Raw genomic sequence first — 23,952 nt, 5'->3', positions numbered from 1 at the left:
CAAACTATGAAAACATACCCTGGCTGTACAGCCCCGGTAAGTATCACAGTTAGTAGATGGCTAACGGGAAATATAGACCGACGCCACACTGAATGATTATGGATGATTTTTTGTATTCTTTGTCCTGCTGCAATTGAAAAGTTGACGGTTGTACATGTAACTGGAGACTCTAACTTTAGATATGGACCCAGTGGTAGAGTTAACATGCTGAACCCTAGTTCTTTGGAGCATGTGACCAGATCTTACACAGCGTAGCTTAAATGCATTGAACTTGTTTTCATACTGATTTATTCATCTTCTTAAAATACTGTAAGTGCTCTCAAGACCAACTGCAGTGAATTGCTAAAGGGAGTAAATTAATAAGCAGTCAAATATGGCTGTTAATACAACTCTATAAATACACACATGCCTGGTTGCAGTTTGAACAGCAACAGTTAATTCTGTGACTGTAGATACACATGGCCAGGGTGAGCATGTTTTCCTCCTCAGCACGACCCTGACAGGTGACCACCCTGACCAGCAACAGGTAATCTCACAAAAAAACAACAATAAATGAGCACACCTTTTCCCAATTCCAACTTCTTGATCCATCCCAGGAAGTGATCTAAGAAGCTGTGTGTTATGTATGTTTTGTTAACTGCATTATGTTTTCCAGTTTTGCACCTTTGGGTCTACCACGTCTCTGTTCCGCTAGCTTTGACCAGACAACGTGTTTTCTTATGGTAAATTTTCGTCTTCAGTCTTTCAAATAACAGAAAAATGATACTGGGATATTCCGTCCATGTTATTACATAAGTACGAGTATCTGTCAAATGATGATTGGTCAGAACATTGACTAATTCGTCAGCCGTCACATTTTCCAGACAAAATAGGTGGTCGTTTATCTTTGTTAGAATGATCATCATGTTCATATTTGACCAACCAGTAGAGTATCGGGTACACACGGTGAGTAACTATGATGCAAGAAGCCATACATTCAGTATGAATTCACAAATGACAACCATAGTTTTGTGATCTGGGGAATTCTTTTTATAGAAGAAGTTCAGGGAAACTCATTGGGCTTCATTCAAGAAACACAAACAGATTGGTTCTCAAGTAGCTTGTTTGAGTGATTTAGTAGAACTTGCATTTTAAATTGTGTCCATGCTACAACCACAATGTTTGAGTGGTTGAGGGGCTCATGTGAAAGTAGTCTGCTGTTATCCATACACTAAAATATCAATATGAATTTCCCAAGCTGCAAAACGAGATATATGGAACCATTTCTTCTTCTTTCCATGACAGTACAACTCTTAGGTGATTTTTTAATTTTCCCCTTGCCTCGTCTTTAGCAGGTCCCTCAATTCTGCTATTGATGCAGTTAAAAATTGTACTTTCCTTCATCGATCCATGAAATCAGGACTTAGGACACATGGGGCAGGACCTTTTATGGTATAACTGGCTCATTAATTATACTTATTTGCAGTTCTCACAAACACACGCTTATTTAAGCACATCATGTGTAAATACAAGTACAGGTCCATGTTTATGCCAGTCAGTTCTCTGAAGTTAGGAGCGTTTCCTAAATCTGATGTGTCATACACGTTTGAGTCCACCGTACGAAAAAAAGTGGGAAAGTTAAGATGAGAATACCAAAATGTTCTTGCATGAGGTCCAATGTTCTGCCTGGTCAGTGCAACATGGACAGGAAAGCTGATTCCAATGATATTAAGTGATTGGCTGGATGCAATAGTGAGTTCATATTTATTAAGCCAGCTTTTGTTCATTCTGTTTACTCAGGAGGACAAATTACTACAGTAAGCTGAGGAAAAAATGTCCCACTCGCTAAGAAACCTTTGAGATATTATAACACATGTATCCCCGTTTATGTCACATGCTAAGGCAATTAGCAATAAATAAGAGGTTCCTATAAGTAATCCAGTGTTTTGTTGTGAAAACTACCTGGCTACCAAGAGGCCAGTTTATCAAAAAGTCATTGTAGTCTTTAGAGATTCATCATAAAATCAGAACAGCATCAGAACAGCATCAAAACAGCACAACAATACAAAAGCAGTGAAAAATACATGATCTGAATATTTTTTGTTTAGGCGCGTTATCTCAAGATCAATACTTGGATAGATATCCTAAGTTCACTTCATCCAAAGATACTTTTTTTTTCTCAGCTGTGCTTCCATCCACCTGCTTTATCAATTTGACCATAAGTAAAACCACATGGAGCGATGAGGAGATTATGATGTTCCTCAAATTAATACATGAAGCAAATAGAAATCTCCCATTTCCCACATGGTTTTCCATCGTTTGAGGTTTGACCAGGGCTCCTCTACTTATATCATGTTGAGCCAACTTCTTCTGGTTTAATGGCAGCCACCAACTGTTTATCCAAGACATTATTTCACAGCCCGTTCCCACTCCCAACACGTCAAATTGCACAGCTTGTTCAGTGACCCTTAGACACCAAGGCTTTCCAATAATTCCAATGTAACCCCATCCACTTGGAGTAACTGACGTAGTATACAGTGCGCCAGAGGTGTGTAGGTAGGAGTGGTGCTGGTGGATGGGTCAAACAAAAAACAGGACTACACCCAGGAGACCGCTGTTCGTGTTCTTTGTGAGGCTAAAAGTCGTTGACTTATTTTGTCACTTCAGTTGTTAGTATCATTGCTCCCTTAAGTCAGGTGATTCGCTAGTCACATGAGTTATTTCTATCATGTGTCACTAGTCACGTGAGTCGTTACTATCCTGTGTCACTAGTCACGTGAGTCATTACTATCCTGTGTCACTAGTCAAGTGAGTCATTACTATCCTGTCACTAGTCACATGAGTCGTTACTATCCTGTCACTCGTCACGTGAGTCATTACTATCCTGTCACTAGTCACGTGAGTCGTTACTATCCTGTGTCACTAGTCACGTGAGTCATTACTATCCTGTGTCACTAGTCATGTGAGTCATTACTATCCCAGGGCTCTCAAGTTTTTAAGACAGGTAAGAGTGACATCTCTCTCTCTCTCTCTCTCTCTCTCTCTCTCTCTCTCTCTCTCTCTCTCTCTGTCTCTCGGAGGCGCAGCCGGGGGGGCGGGATTACATTTCACCCAGATACAACAGATACGTTTTTCTGATTGGCTATTCGTGTAGCCCATTTCTTTTTATTGATTGGCAGGGGATTCGGGGGAGACGTGCTTGATTCCTCCATGGTGAGGGCAGCGCGACCAGGTCATGTTTGCGCGCTGCGGCACATTAAATAGCCTAGAGTTTTTTTTCAGCGTGAGAAATACGATGTGTGGCGGGAGGGCGTGACTTAAGACCGAAATGCATGACAGTCACGCTCAATGCGTGACACTTGAGAGCCCTGCTATCCTGTCACTAGTCACGTGAGTCGTTACTATCCTGTCACTAGTCACGTGAGTTGTTACTATCCTGTCACTCGTCACGTGAGTCGTTACTATCCTGTCACTAGTCACGTGAGTTGTTACTATCCTGTCACTCGTCACGTGAGTCGTTACTATCCTGTCACTCGTCACGTGAGTCGTTACTATCCTGTGTCACTAGTCATGTGAGTCGTTACTATCCTGTCACTCGTCACGTGAGTCGTTACTATCCTGTGTCACTAGTCACGTGAGTCGTTACTATCCTGTCACTCGTCACGTGAGTCGTTACTATCCTGTCACTCGTCACGTGAGTCGTTACTATCCTGTCACTAGTCACGTGAGTCGTTACTATCCTGTGTCACTAGTCACGTGAGTCCTTACTATCCTGTCACTAGTCACGTGAGTCGTTACTATCCTGTGTAACTAGTCATATGAGTCCTTACTATCCTGTCACTAGTCACGTGAGTCATTACTATCCTGTGTCACTAGTCATGTGAGTCGTTATTATCCTGTGTCACTTCTCACGCAAGTCGTTATTATCCTGTGTCACTAAGTCAGTTACATAATGTCTCAACGCTATTTTCTCAGGTGGTTTTGTTTCCTAAACCTATCTTCCTGTGAAGACAGCAGTATATTTTGAAAAGACACAATCTGCTTGTTAGGAGCGTATATTCGTTAAAATCCGACGCTAAAGGGCTAGGTAGAGTATCATAGTCTGTAGCTTAGGGCCAGTGACCAAGCTGCCATCTTTGATGAGTTGGAAGGGAGAATGTGTTGAGTATTCACATCACAGATAACGCTTTCAGGAAAAAAATGTGGGCTCCATTTGGATGACATCACGTATACCTTTAAGTCCTAACCCTAATCCTAATAACTCTAGCCCTAACCCCTAATCCTATTTATTGTTTGAGTTGTGTTTAGAGGTTGTACATCGGGATTATATATTATTGTAGCCCTGATTTTTATGTTTAATTTGATACCTAACATGTTTGTTCTTTTGGGGGGGAGGGATTTATACCATGATTTTTTCTTGATTTTCCTGATATAAAAGGGTCCCCCGATTGGGGGACCCTAGGGCTCAACAGGTTTTAAATGTCACGGCAGAGAGTAAAGGCTCATTGATGTAATCCACTCTGACCAACCACCATTTACGGAAGCCTGTAATCCTCAGATAAAGTTACATTAAATCACTAGAACACAGTTTTTATCCTGCTAGCAGTGGAGTTCTAGGGAAGGTTCGGGAGTAGTTACTCTGGTCCAGACTGACATATTCTGGAGAATATTAGATGGATTGTCTTGCAATTCTACAGACATGTATTTCCGCCAGATGGTAAATCCTATTGGCTTTGGTGATGGTCTGACTTTATCTGCCTCTAACCAACCATGAGGTTGACTTATTTGTTTTGTTTGGAATGAAATATATCGACAACTCTGGGATTGATTATTATGAACTTTGGTACAAACATTCATGTTCTCTGCTAAATTAATTATAATACCTTTGGTTTTCCAGAGTTTTTATCCGGCACGGTACTTTGGTTTATGACCAAACAACAGCAAAAGTAATGGCATTCCCCTCAGCCTCAGCTGTACTGGGTAATGTTTATCTGGGATGGTGGATGTGGTAAATGTTACCTGCTAAACATCATCATAATGTTAACACAAACATGTTAGCATTAAGCTAAAAGCACCACTAAATACAGCCTACATCATTTCTTTTTAGATAATCGGCTTAAAGAATATGGCCAAAATGTGTCATTGGGGCATACTAACAATTCAATGTAAAGAGACCTGTCAATTGAGTATCTCACAGCAATTAACCTTCTGGCTAATGAGGAGCTTTTCAACAGCACTTGACAGTTAATGAAGCTGAAAAAGACTGAAGGAATTAGCATCAGTAGTTTGAAAATAGCATTTAAATGACTATTTTCTTTGTTTATACTTTAGAGTGTTAATGAACATTCAAATTGCTGCATGAGGAGAAAAAAAAGAGAAGAAAAGTCAAATCAATGCTCAATCAATCCCAAAGTCTCAATGCTGAATTTGTTGTGGAACTTGTGATTTGCAGAACCAGACATCCAGCATAACAGCACCCTTAGAATTGGGTTCCCATTCTGATGCAGCATTCATACTGCCTGTGTCTTAATCTCTCTGGTTTCAGTCCAGGCCCAGGAGTGTCTCTCAGCAGTAGACGGACCAGTAGATAAGGTTGAAAAAGATGTAAGAACCAGGGAAAAACATCCGGGAGTATTTGTCAATGGCGTGAGTGTTCTGCATGATGTTGAGGGCCCGCAGGCTCTTCTTCTTCTTGGTGGTGGTGGACTCGCTGCTCACTGACAGATGGACCACCATGTGTTCTGGCTTCTCCGGAACCTCGTGCAGCTCTTCCTGCTCCTCCTCTGGCACCATCGGTTCCTCAGTGTAGCCGGCCAGGCTGTTAGTGTCGGCCTCGCTGTAGGTGCCATCCATCATGGTCATGGTTCGCGTCTGGGAGATCCCGCAGGTGCAGGGCAGTGACTTGCAGGGAATAAACATACAATGTAATCTTTATTGTGACAAAAGGGATTTTTTTCAACAACCTTTGTGCGGATTATCAGATAAATGTTAAAATAAGTAATCAAACTCATTAGTGTCCTGAGTAGTTCATTTGTTGGTCGCTCCAAAACTCTGGTCCAGAACAGGAATTCTGGACCAGACAACTATAGGCAATAGTACCACAATATTTGTTATGAATAATCATGGTCCTCAGAGGATAATCTGATTTAACTGTGGTGACAGCTTTCCTCTTGACTGACGCTTTAGTCAACGCTCCAACATTCTGGTCCAGAGGGAGAATTGTCAACAACTACAGGCTTGAATGCAACGAATTTTGGTATTAATTTCACTGTTGAAAGAGGACAATCCCACCTGGCTCATAACAGGGGGGATACATTGTTGGTTTTGCTCTGCTCATTGGACTTGTTGTTTACAATGGTTTACTTTGGTTGTAATCAATTCAATTCAGTTTATTTTATATAGCCCAACATCACAAATACAAGTTTGCCTCGGAGGGCTTTACAATCTGTACACATGACATCCCTGTCCCGGGACCTCACATCGGATCAGGAAAAACTCCCCCAAAAAAGATAGTAAAAACCCTTTCACAGGGAAAAAAGGAAGAAAGGAAGAAACCTGAGGGAGAGCAACAGAGGAGGATCCCTCTCCCCGGATGGACAGAAGCAATAGATGTCATGTGCACAGAATGAATAACGTAACAAAGTTACAGCACATTACATGAATGTGACAGAAATGATTCATATAATGAGTAGTAGACATGGTCCATGATCCAGATAGCCACGATCCATTAAGCAGAAGGATGTAGAGAGGATGTGTATTGCGTCAGGGATGTGTGTTATTTCATCACCAAACCCTGTATATAAATGAATGTACAAAACTACTGCGTTTTTTTTGTTTCTGGCAAACTGAGAATCAAAATGACTGTTATGATAAATGTAATGTTTCTGCTCACAAATAATTCATCGCTCTTTCCATGAGTTACTTAATCAAGTCCTATGAATAATGAACACAGAGAAGCCATTTCAGGAGTGTTTAGTGTGCAGTAAAATGAAAGGAGTCTTTTCATTGCCAAAGGTAAGTACAGACATCAATCACTGGGTCAGTCTGTGGAGAAACAGCAGTGCACATGATTCACTGAGGGTGCCAGACCACCTGCGGTGTAGTACTCAGCAGATGGCTCACGGAAATCAAGTTCAACGTCAGAGCTCACATCCTCCGTTAACCCCAGCAATTCTGAGAGAAAGATTAGTCATGAAAACATTAAAAATCAAGCAGCATTTACTTTAGGCCTGAGGGAGGATTGTTCAGGGTGCCCTCATGTTGAAGCTACCTTATGAGGGGTTTTGCTTTTACTATTTTGCTTCTATGTGTTTGTAATGGGTGAGTTCCTCTATTCGACCCAAAGCAGATCCAGTTATTCCCGTTCAACGGGCTAACTGAACAGAACTGCACTTCAGGCAATGAGATGTTGAACTCTACCAACGTTCTCAAACTAGCGTCAAACTAGCAACTTTCTCAAACTTGCTCTTTGTTTCCGTAATGGATTTTTTCTGTCTTTGCGGTTCAAGAAAATAAGTAACTCACTCTCTCTCTCTCTTACTCAACCATCTCCAGTGTATAAAGCACCGGCTTTATTCTGTGTCCTTTGCTCGTTTGCGCATCTCATTCATTTGACTGTGATGTAAGTCCGACTGCAGACGCTTGAAATTGAACTTACAGATAGACAAAAAGTTAACTTTCTGTGTTGTTCAACAGAAATTGCCACCAGAGTTTCTCTCCTTGTGTCCCAGCTGCTCTTGTCTTCCAGTAATGTGTCCAGACGGCCTCACAGATGCTCTTGTAAGTGAAATTGCAGAGTCAATGAGAGTGGCTGGAGCTTTTGGAGTTCTCTGAACCACTAAAGGGACTGTTCTGGCTCATTACCTGGGAGAGGGATGCCTCTCTTTATAAAATGTTTATATTGCATGTCAGTTTGGAGTTTTTTCTCTCTCACAGCACCAAATAGCAAACAGCAGAAACACACCTGAGACCGCGCCCGTTCTCGCATCTTGCGTTCCCGGCGGTCCTGGACGGTGGACAGGTAGTTGACGGCGGCGTACTCCAACACGGACAAGAAGACAAAGACGAAGCTGACCCACAGGTAAATGTCCACCGCCTTGATGTAGGACACCCGGGGCATGGACGCGTTCACTCCGGTGATGATGGTGGACATGGTCAGCACTGTTGTGATGCCTGGACACAAGAGACACAACATTATAGTTGACCGACGGGGAACTGCATGTTGGAAATGTGTTTAAATCTGAGTGTCTATTTTTAGACACAGTATAATATTCGGCTCTAGATCAGGAAGAAGTGTCGGGCAGCTGGAGCAATACCATGACCACTTATACAACATGATGCAATGTGGCCCAACAGCCTGCAATGAATACTCTGTGTAGGACCCGGCCAGCACGGCTTCTAAGAGATGCAGGTGAGAAGGTATCAGTAGTGGAATATGTACTCAGAGCTTTTACTAAACTAAAAGCAATATAACCACAGTAGAAATACTCTGTTACAAGTAAAAGTCAAGTGTTGTGTAATTTTCATTTGTCGACTGATTTGATCAAAAGACCATCAATACGTCCCTTTTCTCTTTCTCTTTCTGACTCTCTCAGGCTTTCTGACATACATCTTTGAAAACAATTCAAAAATATATAGTTTCAATAAAAAAGTATTTTTTTTAATCCTCAGAGAGCAGGTCACTGTAGTTCGTAGCACACGCGACCCCAACAGAAGAAAACAGAGCATTTGTCGGGGACTATTTTCAGCGGCGGACTTATACACATTTAGTGCTCTAGTGATGTATGGCAGCAGGACATTGGGAATGAGATCTATTTAAAGTTGGGATATAATTATATATTTCCAATAACAGAAGGGGGAATACAAAGCAAACTGCAGTGCAGATTTAAAAAGCGGTCTTGTAAAAATATTCCGTTCTATCAGCTGAATTTTACGAGAGCGATGACATGAGGCATGAGAGGATCTCAGCGAGGGGTGAAACAACAGACGCCTGTACGACACGCACAGCAACAGCCCCAAAACAGAAAATAACTCAAAAGAAAAGTGAGAGTGGGAGGTTTGCGTGTGCATGTGTGTGTTCCTGACTGGTGGAGTCGTGTCACAGCCAGCTTTCATCTTTTCACAGACAGATTTTCCTGAGGCATGCACAATCTCTTCAAAGCCCCTTCTTATGCTACCAAAGCTGCTATTTTTCTTTCTTTAACGCAGATTTAATCTCAATTACATTTCACCAGATGATTTTTAATGCTCAGTGTCTGTGTTTTAACTTGACACGAGTCATTGAAAGACTCACACGTCTTAAACCCAGATGTCTAGAGACGAATCAACGCTTTTCAATCTTTGAATTACCTCAACACTCGAAAAAGATTCTCAAGCACTTTAGCAAGCCTTCCTTTACAATTTAATTGTTTTGAAATGTGTCTGTGATTATGGATTGGTCTTTTGACCTCACTTGTTTCAGTTATTTGATACTACTGGCTTAATTTCCAACTGCGTAATTGCTGCACTGCTTCCATTAAAAAAAGCCCCAAACTATTATTTCTCACATCCTAAATAACCCTTTGGCAAACCACTCTCTCTCTCTGCCAACTCTTGCCTCCCAATACTGTTGTTGACTGCAAGTCATGCCTCCAATAGCGACACTTTCTCTTTCACCCATTACTCTGTTCTCGGCCCCAGACCATGGACTGGCCCGAACACACTATCTTCTTACAACTGGCTGCTGAGATTATAACTACACCAGTGGCACACATTTGTAATCTCTCTATACAAGACAATGTCCTTCCTGATGTCTGTCGGTGATCCCACGGTGCTGAATAACTATAGTCCCATTTCCAAGCTCTCAATTTTAGTTCAGGTCAGGTCTCTGAAAAGCTGTGAATGACCAAACTAAGAGATATATGTGCTTGAATAACACTTTATTTACTCAGCAGTCTGGCTTTAGTAAGCAGCACAGCACACGATCTGCACATTGGAAGTAGTAAATGACATTGTGGACGCCTTGGACAGCAAGAACTATTGCACTGTCCTTTTTGTTAAATATGCAGCTCAGTGCTCTCTTCACAAGGTTCAGTTTAGGTCCCTCCCCTTTCACAATTTATAAAAAATAACGCTGACCCGAATGCTTTGAAGCTCCAACTGTTGATCTAATTGACGCCCAAATGAGTCTTTAAATTACGCCTTTTTTTTTTATAAAGACTACGCATTACCCCAAAATCCCAAATAACCCATATTGTTAATTTTGCATGAACAGGAATTATTAGTTATTCGAAGAACAATTTTTGTCCTCATCTCTCGTGAGACAAGTGAAGCACAACATAAGTAAATAATGACTGCAAGTTTAAGCAAAGTTTGACAGCTTGTCTTGTCGACTTTTTACATGAAAGTATTGTCTGTCTGTAAATGTGTGTCATATGGCTGTTGTGTCCTAACTAGGTCTGTCTATAGATCGAGAGCCCGCGTGTCAATAAAATGTACGGTATAAATTAATAATGGTTAAACAACAAAAACAAATACACATTTATTTTTCTCACCCAGGGACACTCTGGCTGGCACCGCCCGTCTGTCGATCCAGAAAGAAACCCACGAAAGCATCACCATGAGCGTGGCGGGAAAGTATGTCTGCAGCAGGAAGAAGAAGATGTGGCGCCGCAGCGTGAAGTTGATGTAGAGACGATTGTACCAGCCTGAAATCACAGCAGGAGACGAGCTCAAAGATTCAACCGTGTAGAGAGAAGTTACACAACGTTTCACATTTCAAACATGAGGTTTCATTTCCTGCATTTAAGAAATGTGCTCAATAGCTAAGGGTGTGACAAAATACTAAAAATAGAGAGTATCCCGATGTTATGTTTTGTGATACTGTATCAATTCTTAAAAGCATTGAGCGGATTATTAATACGTTTAAATGCAAAGATTATACTTCCTTTGCGCCTTCTCAGTTTGATGTTCCTTATTATTAATAGAAAATGTGATTCATTTAACGATGACACGATGTCAAACCGCAAACTGTCCCGAAAAGGTGCTGGAGCCAAATCTTTGACCTCGAATATATAAAAGGCATACACCAAATGTAGGCGTCACATTTCATTTCTATCTGAATTAAGTCATAAATGAAGAGAAACATCCAAGCCAAGGAGCTATATTTGGTCTGCAGGGGATACACAAGGCTGCAGCAGGGAGCATGTGTTGGTAGATTTCCTTTGGCTGACAGTGGAGTCTATGTCTAAATATAAAATAAGAGTATTTCGATATTTGGCCGGATGCGGTGAATGCAACTCTGAATTGTTGTCTGTAAAGTCATTTAAAGTCTTTTCATGGGATAATGTGCATTTGCCCTCTGACACTAATCTTCAGAGATGTTTACTTCTCACAATGAATTCATCTAATTCAAGACTCCCTTCAGTCCCCTTGCTCATCCTCACTGATTAATGGGAAATTACTTATATGAAGCGCTTTCTAACTTTTGTTTGGAGGAGTGAGAATATGTATATAGATCTTTGCATCATGTCAAAGGAACGTCATATTAACACATGGAAGTGTGTTCTGATGGGACTTCCCTATCAGCGGGAGGACATCGTTTGTCGGTGCCTTTCAGGAGTTTGGGTTGGGTTTGGGCCTCAGAGAGACCTGGTTAGGTTTAGGGAAAGCTCACCCTTGGGTTCAGAAAAGTTATTTGTTTAAGGTTTGGGAAACATTGTGGTGGGTTTTACATATTTGTTGAGCCATCCATTCACCCTGACCTCCCGCTACGGGCACGTTGTGGCAATAACGCCACCTACTGTCCTTCTTTGCTCGATTATGAATCCAATGGCCGCTAAAGGGCTTTTCCTCTTGACTCAAACTCTATCAGACTGTTTTACAGTCACAGCCTTGCCAGCAGCGTTAAAGCAGCACTAATTATAGAACATGTGTCCTGAGGCACAGTAGGAGGAAAGGTCACGGGGTCAAAGAAGCCCAGTCAGCAACTGTAGGCCTTATACGGAAACGACTGCAGCTGTGATTCATTGGGACAAAATAATTGTTAGTCGCATCATGATGTTGTGCATAAGAACAATATTTAACAAGCATCATTTGTTAATTATTTTTGCAGTAGTCCTCTGTGTTTGTGTGTGTGTGTGTGTGTGTGTGTGTGTGTGTGTGTGTGTGTGTGTGTGTACCAGTGCTGCTGTAGAAGGCCAAGCGAGACGTGGTGTGGAACTTCTGGATGAGGAACTGGGACAAGGAGATGCGATCATCAGTGCTGAGAGACTCGTCTCCGCTTTTCCAGTATAGCATCAGGTCTTCATCCGTGTAGGCGTCTGCAAAACACCACGCTGTCCAATCAGAGTCTCCGACATTGAATTATTAATAAAAAAAATAAAAACAATGCCCCGGATGTACAGAAGTGTATAACAATTTCCTTTCGAGCCGCTCACATTGTTGCACAGTTGCTGTGTATTTATGTGTGATGGGAGATGATGACAGCAGCACAAGGCACCACTGAACGCGCTATAACAGAAAACCACCGGCAGGAACGTATTTTTTTATTGTTGCACACAGTACCTTTGATATACTTTAGTGCGTATTTGTTCATGTTTAGTAGATCTTTTGTAAAACATCTATAGACTTCACAATCAGAATTTCCAAACACGCAGACGCAATTCATTTAGAAATAAGACAAACACATTCCGCTGATAGAAATCAAGCATTTACTTATAAGCAGGACACAGAACACAGTATAAATACCACACACTGTGTATAAATACTCAATGTTTATTAACAGGTAACAGACGAGAAAAGTTTTCTCGTCTTTATTAGTACAAGTATAGTGATGATAACTGTGTTTTTTATTAGTATTAGTACAGTGATGATGTTTTATTATTCTTTTATTCACTTGTGAGCAATGCTGCTGTAATCCTGTAATTTTCCCACTGCGGGACTAATAAAGGATTATCTTATTTTATCTTATGATAACTGTGTCTTTATTAGTATTAGTACACTGATCATGTGTACAAACACAAACTCTGTCAAAGTCTCTCCAGCTGTTAAAGTCAACTGACAGCTAATCCAGCTGTGATCAGACGTCGCTTCACGTGACGGTTCATTTCTCCTCGAACATATTTCCTCGCATGAAAAGATGCAAGTGAGGGAAACGTGGCTGCAATTAAGAGACTAGGGATGCAGGCTTGGGAAAAATTGTGTCCTCAACAAAAACGAATGATCTCTGGTTGGCTTTTGTGTGTATGTGTGTGTGTGTGTGTGTGTGTGTGTGTGTGTGTGTGTGTGTGTGTGTGTGTATGTGTGAGTGTGTGTGTGTGTGTGTGTGTGTGTGTGTGTGTGTGTGTGTGTGTGTGTGTGTGTGAGAGAGATAGAAGGGGAGAGAGAGCAGCAGCTGTGCTCAGCGTGGGTCTAAGAAAAATACAGAAAAGGCCTGGGGAGGTGTTCTAGGGAGACTCCTGCTGTGGTGTGAGCTGAGGAGACGAGACGAGAGGAGAGGTTTTCAAAATCCCTTTTTTGATCCATTGCAGGGAAACACCAGACCACTGTCATCAGTTCAGCCTAGACAATAAATAAATAAATCAACTCATCCAAGCACAGAAAAATGTCAACCTATCAGAAATGAACAATCAGATCTTCCTCCTCCCTCACGGAGCATAAACCCCCAACAGCACAAATGCGTCTGAAAGCCGTCACATTGTCCATCATCTGGTAGTAAGTGTACTCCACCCTCAGTCGCCCTTCAGGACCGGGACCAGCTCCACACTGTCAGCACTCTGAGCCCAGTTCCTGTGTGCTAGCGAAAAATGGCCAACTTCTCAATACCAGACCAACAGTTGCATGCAAGTGAGCAAGCTGGCAGATTGCGAAGGTTCCTCAAACAACCACATTACGGGAACCTCAATGATGGTGCATGTGGTCTTGATTTGGTTGCAGGAGGAACAGCTGCTTGTCGTAGCCCAACCGCCCAGCTCTGCTCAGCAGTCGAGTCTGTTCAGGCCGCAGTTGTAAAGCAGCCTTTGAGCTGTCCGAAGTCTAAAAGAGACTATTTTTGACCGGACGGTGCCTGCCAGACTAGAAAAAGTCAACAAAGGCTCTCTGGATGTCCTCGATCAGGCCTCTCCGTGGCGTCAGAGCAATGAGTTTGTACCAAAGAGTTGAGGCAACTAAGTTATTGGCAACCAGAACTCTTCCCCGATACAACTGTGGTAGCAACTAGTTCCATTTCAACAACCGAGCGCACATGTTCCAGGACCCCCTGCCAGTCCGGCCCGCGGGACAATTGTTAAAATAAAAAAAGAAAAGCTGAGCCAGGGATCAAACCACTGACCCACTGATTGAAAAACGGCCACACTATCCATTGACCCAGAGTCACAATTGATTAGAGAATTGACAGTACTACACATATTGCTCAACTGCGAGGGAATCTCCAGAGGAGAGCCCAGGCAGATAAACAGTGGGCTGATGTCTGAATTTTTAGTCTTTATGTTTCTAGTTTATGTAGAAAGACCTTAAAATAGGGTTTATCATCCAAAAGCCTTCACCAATGATTTAAACATAGAGAAATATTGTCGTTATGTATGCGTTATTATGCTGTGATTTTACTGGTTCGGCCCACTTGAGATCAAAATGGGCAGCATGCGGCCCCTTAACTAAAATGAGTTTGACACCCCTGCCCTAAATGCTCTTGATGGTAATTCTTCAGCTCATTGTCCAGTATGGTAAAGAACTCCACTTTTTCTGTTTCCTTGTTTGGTGCATTTAGAAGCAGAAAATAGAGCTCGCTATTTCTGCCCCGACAATCAGCAGCCGACCCTTCACCACCTCAGTAGAGGACAAGGTGGTCCAAAACAGAACCGCTACCCCTGCACTAATATCAGTGCCATGGCTGAGGGCGCACGGCCCGTCCTACCTTGTCTGATGGAACCCTGTGTGTCTCCTGCAGAAACAACGCTTCCACCTTTTTTTGGGTCGAGACTTCAGATATTAAAGCGTTTTTGTTCCGATCTCTCCCACCATTAATATTTAAAGACACTATTCTACGGCTTTGCATGGAGGCGTCAGAGAAGAAAAACAATCCAAATGTAAGAAGCAGAGAACAGTACAGAGGAGAAAACACTGTGACACATTATCATTTACGTTTGAACCTTTTTAACAATTTTACCTTTTTGTGCTTTCCTCAGACTTGAAAGCTTTTTGAGGCGGAAACGTTTCCTCTCTTCCAAAAGATCGAAACCTAACAGTTTTTTTTAAGTACGTCAACGGATCTGAGGAAGTTGTTGTTGTCTCTGAAGTAATCACTCACTTTGACAGACTTTTTAAAGGTTTCATCTAGAAATGAGTTTATGTCTTCTAAGGAGTAGAGATCTGTGTTTTTATTGGAAGTACCACGAACAGATACTGTGTCTCGCTCAGAGTCATAGTCCATGTCGTCTCCACATGACACCTAGCTAGTAGAATCACCCTGTTCTTTATTTGTGGCCGCAAGCCTCGGTCCGGCCACAGGTCCGCTAGCCGGAGGTTTGAACACAGGTCCGCTAGCAAGAGGTTTGAACACAGGTCCGCGAGCCGGAGGTTTGAACACAGGTCCGCTAGCCGGAAGTTTGAACACAGGTCCGCGAGCCGGAGGTTTGAACACAGGTCCGCTAGCCGGAAGTTTGAACACAGGTCCGCTAGCCGGAGGTTTGAACACAGGTCCGCTAGCCGGAGGTTTGAAGACAGGTCCGCCAGCATTTGGATTTAGGATGATCGAAAATAAGTGGTTACCATTGGCACATGGTAACCATGAACAATCACAACATTTTGTCAATGCTTTTTCTTAAGGCTACAGCCATACACCACCGACACATTTTTACAAAAGAAGATGTACTTTTGTGACGATTATATGATGATTGTACTGTACACTACAAAATACACTACATAATTGCTCACATACAGCCACAGGAAGAAATATCTCTCTCAATATGTTTGTGAATGTTTGACAAATTTGGCGACAGAGGCAGACAACAGCTGCTGCTGTTAAGCAAACACAACGCATGCACACATAGAAACCAGTAGGTTTGAAAATCAGTTGGGATGTAACACTGGATAGACGGAGGTGGCATCTCGGAGAGGAGAGAAGAGGAGAGAAGAGGAGAGAAGAGGAGGGTGCACTTAGCAACTGATTGGTTTATGCTAATTTTTTATTCAGAAAACAGCCTTTTTCAATTTTCCTGTAATTTATTTACAAATTAACTTTATGAAAACCATGCAGGGGCAGGCTATTTTTCATCATTTTCTCCACTTGCCAGCAACAACCATTCCTTAACTATTTGTAGCCTATGTATGAATAGTGTGGCTGTTTTGACTGATCCTTATGTTTATTGGCTTCAGTATATATATCTTTTGACACTGTTGTAGTACATATATTTCCTTTTTCAGCAAAGCAACGACGGCTCGCAACAGGAATTTAAGTTAATTAAACCAGAAGCTAAATCCACCCAAAGTGCTTTTTTTTTTAAAAGTGGCGGAATGCGGCCTGCAGCGAGCTGCCATGCAAAGTCTATGGGAAGCTGCGGCGGTTGTACCCAGCTCAGCGAGCTGTGAACGCTTTGAACCGGTAAAGTGCAGCCAAAGGACAAGTTGGGGATAGTTGTATTTTATGTCAGTAAGAAAGAGTCCGGTGGCTCCTGTTGACCTGTGTTATCAAGAATAGCTTTCCATCTGAAACACGGCTGCAGAATAATGTAATTACCTTTGCCGGTGCCTAATGGTGGAGACAACAAACCCAACACTGTCGCAAACAGGCCCCTCCAAGTCCGTAAAGAGCGCACAGTTGAATGTATTTAGTTACATTATGTAACGCACAGAGAGAGTAGCCGTACAATAAACATTTACTCACAGCTCTCGAGTTCCAGTGAGCAGGTCTGAGAATCCAGAGGAAAGCGGCTGAAGTCCATGTTACAGGCTGCCGTCACCGTCACTCTTTTCACCGCAGAGACAAGAACAGACACAGGAAGTAAGAACAGTCATGCTACTGTAAATAGTCATTAATGCCAGTAGATTATCTGAACTCAGTCATATGGTGACTGGAAAAGACCTCTGCATTACACATGGATACCGTGACTTTGTTTCGTGTGCCATTCCTCAATTTATTCTGTGCTGTTTTTAGAATGCTATCACAACATTACAAGCTAAGACATCACATGGAGTAACATGTTGTAGTTCTCCTCAACACATGAACACACCTGTGAATGTGAGCGCCATCGGTTAGTGCCATTGATTTCCATAGTCGGACAGGTAGTCAAGCTCACAGGTGAGCCAAACATCCATTACAGTTTGTTTCAGCTTCCTTCTGCTGTGCTTAATTATTGATCTGATGTTGGATGGACAAGCGAGTAGCAACTAAGGAGCAACCTTTAGGTCTAAAAGTGAAGGGAATGGCAAAGTGCCTTTAAACCTGCATTCTCTCTACTGGCCATCAGGGGGTGACTTCTCTGGTTGTTTAGAAGTCTATGCATCATGTGTTAAAGCGGCATTCTATCTACGGACCACCAGGGGCGACTCCTCTGGTTGTATAGAAGTCTATAAAAAAGTGACTCTACTTCTCTCTTGATTTATTCCCTCAGTAAACATTGTAAACACGAGTTTATGTCTCAATCTCTAGTTTCAAGTCTTCTTCAATACAGCATGATGCTCATTAGAGCCCTGTATATATATATATATATATATATATATATATATATATATATATATATATATAGGGCTGGGCGCATTAACACGTTATGAATGCATTAACGCAGCAATCCCATTAACGCCAACAATGATTTGATCATGCGTTAACAGCATATTGTTTTTTTTAGCATTGGGAGGGGCTTAACACTGCCGCAGACAGGCGCTGCACTTTAATTGGACACTTTCACTTTAAATCTCTACCAGACCATCTGCGCGCGCACGCTTACGCAGCCTCACCGACGGGCAGTTTTTTCAATTTGGCGACTTGCAGACTGACGTGAAAGCACGTATTGTTATACCGTTTCTGTCTAGTTTCTGTCTAGTGAGCAGCGGTTGCTGCCGTGAGCCTCCGCCGTCCTAAAGGTCTCACAGGCGGTCCACTCCCAGCTGCAGTCTCCAAGTCCAGATTGAACATTAATCGTACATGCGCAAAGCCGCCGCTAATCCTGACCTGCACTTTAAGTCAGTATCACTTCTGGATCTGTACTCTTCTCTCAAAGAGGAGAACTTTCCACACATGAGGAGGCCTGCTCAAAAGATGTTAGTTCTCTTTGGATCTATCTCCACATGAGAACAAACATTCTCAGTGATGAAGTTCAACAAATCCAGATCCAGATCCTTTCTCTCTAATACCTGTCAGCTGTCCTTCACATATCTAAATGGAATATATCCAGGGTCATCCAGAATTTATAGAACCATAGTTACCTTCGTAACTTTCGATTTATATACTGTTGTTTACTTGCTGTTGCTCCGAGTGCCTGTTATATTGTTCTGATAACATTACTTTAAAATAAAAGCGTGCAATACACTAGTTTTTCATTAATTATTGAATTTTGCGCATAATGCAATTAATCGCGGTTAATCACAGAAAAATCATGCGATTAATCAGTTCCATTAGATTGTCAGACACTATTAAGCAGTATGTGTTTTATTCAGTCAATCATTACAATACAATTAGTAAAGTCACAATCTAATATACAAAACAGAAAGACTGATAGGTAGAAGCATAATGCTTGTATATTCTTATCCTAAATTTGTAGTAATTTATTTATTAACAATAACAACCGTAGCCGGTGGCAAAAAACAAGCACTTTTACATTGATGGAGAGGAGTAGTCTTGAAGGATTTATTATATTCTAGCGTCTGCAGCGCTCTCCCTCAATACTGGACCAAATTCCAAAATAGTCGCCCTCATTGGTCAGATATTGGTCAAAAACATGAGAAAATATGAATGTAACTGTGTCTAATGTCTCCACATGTGTGCCTTTAGAAATAAAACAATGCCTGCGAGTGACGCCCTCTGCCATCGGCTCAGCAAACACGTCTTTGTAAAAACAGAATTGCTTCGGACCACCTGACCTGTATAGATGCTCTCCTCCAGTGATACAAACGATGTCACAGTGAGCCACTCAATTACCGGCTGCTGCTGGTTGGTGGGAACCCGTTTGCCCCCCAGATGAAATGACCACTTTCTTTGTGCCGCGTGCTAACAGGGCCCTCAGTCTGAAGGGAACATTATTCCGTGCCAAACCCCTTCCAATGAAAATTAATGACAAGGACGAGTGGCTTTCTTCTTCCTGAGAAACAGCTCTGAAGCAGCACTTCAGTACAGTAACATGTGAAAACAGGCTGAGGGGTTAGCAGCTCCGTCAGGCAGCATGACCTGCCTCATTATATAACAGAAGGAAATAACAAGGCTTTGTGGACTTTCACAACGAGAAATAAAAGGAAGAATCAGCTTGTTTTCTGAACTGAAACCACCATTATATCATAAGTGGTCTAATATGTGGTGGAGCTGGACAGGTTTGCGGTGGTTTCTCACTTATTTTAGGCTGTCAACATCTGATCTTGGGTTTAAAAGATGTTTTAACTATGGAACTATGACACTGTGGTTTAGGCATTTAAAAGACTATACTGTAGGGCAGTGGTTCTCAACTGGTCTGGCTCCGGGACCCACCATCACCCCTGAATGACAAGCCGTGACCCAAATCGAGGAACATTCTCAACTTCTCAAATTAATTTAATGAAAAGATGGTGCAGTTTGAACCTGAGATAGTACAGGATACGCATGCCAACACAAAAACAAGTTTAATGATGAACCAAAACGAGCAGCTGGTGGCGATGCTAGAGAGGGAACTATTCCCTTTTACACTCAATTAACTGCATTTTAATTAAAAACTAAAAGTGCATCTTCAGGACACAAAGTATTACAACATAGATAACAATTCAGAATCTTCAGCCATTTTTAAACAGACTCAACAGCTTTCATGCACAAACAAAAAAGCCCAACAACTAAGAAGTAGTTTCAAAAAGACTCAAATTACCTAAATTTAACAGAGAATACACACTCACTGAATCTATGACAAACACTTTACTAGGGAACAAGTCACTGTCTTGAGGAGCAGCTTTTCCACAAATTCAAAATAAATGAAACAAAAAGTGCAATTCAAAAGGATTCATATACAAAATTCACTTTTCTTGTGATTACCTCATCAGTAAATACTGAAAAACATTGTGCTTTACAGAAAATTAAGCAGCACTCAATTCTCCTCACGACCCCAGAGTTTTTTCCTGCAGGTCATGCAGGCAGCGCCATCCAGTTGTGAATTTATATTCAGTAGTATTCTCAGATGCTGGAATGCTACAGACCTCAAGCTGTAGAGGACGTGTCCATCAGGGAAGACCCGCAGCATGATGTTATCCGTGGTGGTGTCGTGGATGAAGGACCTCTTGGAGTGGACAAAGAAGACATCGGGGACCCAGATCTTCTTCACCAGGCGCCCATCAAACGTCATGCTCTTGTTGGTGCTGCTGGTGAACGACAGGCGCTCGTCCTTCCAGTAGTGCCTCAGGTACAGAGTCATGGTGAAGTCCTGGTGGAGTCAAAGGACAGAAGGACGTGTTCAACAGTCTCCACCCAAACCAACGCGCTCTCACTCACAAGAGCTTGATTAGTGGCTCATATTTATAGTCCCATATATATTAAAGTATCCCAACAGTTGCATTAACGTCTGTATGTAGTCAACTACTGACTGTCATTGAAAATATAGAAAGTTCAATTGAACAATATCTCAACAATATTCATCGTTAATTTTAAAAAACTGAACTGAATTGTCCTGCTGCTTTAATTTCAATTCATTCAGGTGAAGTGATGTCAATATAAAAACTAGATATGATATTGTTCTCATCTTCTAATAAGATAAATGAGAGCAGGGACTGTATCTGTGGTGATTGAACCTCTTGTTTCAGCTCTATTCTCCTCTCTGCTCACATCCTTGATGGGAGTGAATTCATGAGTTATGATTCTGATCATATTGAGCTCTGTGGTTATTGTATGTGCCTTCTTCTCTGATGTGAGTGGGTACGTTTGGTCTAAAGAGTTGTGCTTTGCCTCGTAGTGGAGCTTCATATTACTGCTTTTAATAATCCCCACGGCCTCTGAACATATGAGACATACTGGTTTAGAACTGCTCGTGTGAAGACTGAACATGTAACAGTCTGTCCATTCTTGGTCCAAGACTCTGGTCTCTGTCCACTTTTCTCTTCTTGGAGAACGTAATAACTTAATAACTTCTGACGCGTTCTCTCTGAATGATGCAACCCTGCATGTTATGTACAAAGAAAATCTAAAAAGTAGGATTTTCTACGCGTCGGGCCTAATAACACCCTTGAACTGTACATTATTGACGATACAGTACTGTCTCTCGTACCTTATTGCTTAAATACGAGCCCAGAAGAGGACCATCTGTCAAAAACAAATACATGTAACTTAACCCTGCTTTCATTGTGTGGGGAAATCCCATTCTGGAGACTGACTAAAGCACTTTATTGATTCTGACGATATTGATTGTTTATGATGTTCTTTTGGTCTGACAAAGAAGACGTAACTGACTATAAACATTATTAGTCTTATTAGACAGGTGTTGGGGAGTGCACGGACACGTGCATGAGCTTGTGTAGTAATGATCCGGGGCTTATTACTGAGGATCACTTTCAATACTTTAATGGACTTAATGAAAGTGACTGAGTACACAGAGTCGGATACAAGCACAGCAGTTTTAACAGCTGTTGACCTGTAAATCAGGGAAAATACTCACGCTGGTGTGTGTACGTGGTACTATAGTTACCAAATGATAAACATAGTATTAGAGCAATTATAAAAATGCTAAACATGAAAGAGATCATGGATAATTCTTTGATTTTATGTAGCGCTTTTCTGAATACTCAAAGACACTTTACATAGGAATCATTCACCCACTGATGAGAGGAGCTACCATGCAAGGTGCCACATCAGGACTATCTAACATTCATACACCGTAGGCGCAACTACGGGAGCAATTTAGGGTTGAGTGTCTTGCTCAAGGACACATCGACACAGGCTGGCGGAGCTGGGGATCGAGCTGCCGATCCTCTGATTGGGGGACGACCCTGCTCACCACTGCGCCACGGTTGCCTGATGAATGGATGTGGCAACAAAGATCGTCTATTCGAGCGAGAGCTCTTCAAAGACGGCTGTTCCGTGCGCATCAAGAAGGACTGCGGCCACTCTGACTTCCTGCTGCACACTGATGTGAGATGGCTTATAGAGCTCTGTCCGGAGATAAAGGAGTTATTCCATGTTGTTAAACATGCAGAATACAACCAACTAAGAGCATGTCAATATGCTCACGTTTCTGCATTACAATTTAAAACGTGTGTAAATTGTATGTTCCCCTGAAGGAGGGAGCAGCAGGACGTGGGACTGCAAGTCATTTTGATTTACTTTTTGATTTACTTTTTTTTCAGATAGATTTCTTTTTTTTACTTTTGGACTTTGAATGTCACTTGCAGCCCAGTTATTTTGCACTTTCAGAGGCTTGATTGCTATTTTAAATTACTTGTAAAGCTTTAATTGTACTTTTTCTTTACTTTTAAAGCATATTTGCACTTTAATTTGTTTATTTAATGAATTTGTTATGATGATGTTCTGATGTTCAGATCTTGTTACTCAAATACATTTGAAGTTTAAATTCCAACATTTTGAGTCATTATTATGCTATGGGAAACAGTCATTAGATTAGTCGATTAATCAAAAAAATAGTCGATAGATTAGTCGATTATGAAAATAATCGTTAGTTGCAGCCCTAGAGTCAGCCTTTTCCCACATGAAAAATATTAAGTCTAAACACCGTTCCGCCATGACCATTTGGAAGTCTGCCTGAGCAGCAGCTACTGTCCGGACTATGCAACCCTGCTGGTTCCATTCAGTGAGTAAAATGTAATGACCAAAAATGTACAGAATTGTATTGTGTCATAAGGGTTCTTGCAAGGTATGCCAATATTGTAAACATAAAGTATACTCTGTATATTTATACATTAATAATGCTATATATGCTATATATATATATATATATATATATATATATATATATATATATATATATATATATATATATATATATATATATACTGCATAATGTAGATAGATCTTTTTGACTTGGTCATTTTAAAAGTAGCTCGCGAGCCAAAAAAAGTGTGGGCACCCCTGGTCTAGAGTGTATAGTGCAAAAATGTAAGTCGTTTTGGATAAAAGCATCAGCTAAATGCAATGTAATGTAATGTAAAAAACAACCAACCAGCCCCTGAAGTAGCTCCTGGGTAACCCTGCATTCATACCAATCGGGTAAATCTGGCTGCTGTAGAGCATCAAAAGCCCTCAGCTGGGTTATGGACACTTTTTAATTGCTTTTCTATATATCGTATATCAATAAGTTGTTTTACACTGACTTATAACCCAAAATGCTGATTCTTAGTCCCGACCACCTGCACACACAGATCATTTCCAACATATTCAGCATTCTGTCTGATCATAGGCGTGACCTTTAAATACAGCACCAACTTGAATCGCATGTTAGCAAGGTCATCCAATCTTTTGCACTACATCTCAGCAATATTGCCAGAATTCATTCAATTTTGCAACTATGGCGGCCATGGCGTCGCGTACACAACGCAAGGCTCTGCGTCTCTCCAGACTTTGCAAAATAGTAATTATTTACAGCCGACAAGAACTTCTGGACATTCGTTCACACAACTTGGACCACTATATCATCAACCTACGACTCATTCCTGAGATTGTCAGGATACCAGATACTATCGATCCAGTTCCGCCAGCTGGAAGGCCTCGCAGGCGGCGTCGAGATCGTAAACAATGGCGGGGGAAGAGAGGAGGGCTAAGGGCTAAGCTAAAGCTAACACCGCATCGGCTGTCACTACCCAGCATTTTCCTTGCCAATGTGCGGTCTC

At 41.6% G+C, this 23,952-nt stretch overlaps 1 protein-coding gene across 1 annotated transcript in view; it reads right to left on the bottom strand.

Annotated features, from left to right (window-relative positions):
- Nucleotides 1-5,544: 5,544 nt before the first annotated feature.
- Nucleotides 5,545-23,952, bottom strand: part of gabrr2a (gamma-aminobutyric acid type A receptor subunit rho2a) — a gene marked incomplete at its 3' end in the record, with an annotated part of 48,225 nt that continues 29,817 nt past the window's right edge. Inside the window, exons 4-9 of the mRNA XM_079226825.1 lie at nucleotides 20,320-20,543; nucleotides 16,838-16,920; nucleotides 12,138-12,278; nucleotides 10,512-10,664; nucleotides 7,943-8,151; nucleotides 5,545-5,880 (exon numbers count right to left, since the gene is read on the bottom strand). Coding sequence (XP_079082951.1) covers nucleotides 5,545-5,880; nucleotides 7,943-8,151; nucleotides 10,512-10,664; nucleotides 12,138-12,278; nucleotides 16,838-16,920; nucleotides 20,320-20,543 — 1,146 coding nt within the window. The remainder of the gene's footprint in view (nucleotides 5,881-7,942; nucleotides 8,152-10,511; nucleotides 10,665-12,137; nucleotides 12,279-16,837; nucleotides 16,921-20,319; nucleotides 20,544-23,952) is intronic.

Source organism: Taurulus bubalis (assembly GCF_910589615.1).
Source record: "Taurulus bubalis genome assembly, chromosome: 1".
Lineage (NCBI taxonomy): Eukaryota > Metazoa > Chordata > Actinopteri > Perciformes > Cottidae > Taurulus > Taurulus bubalis.
This window is presented reverse-complemented; position numbering and strand designations above follow the sequence as displayed.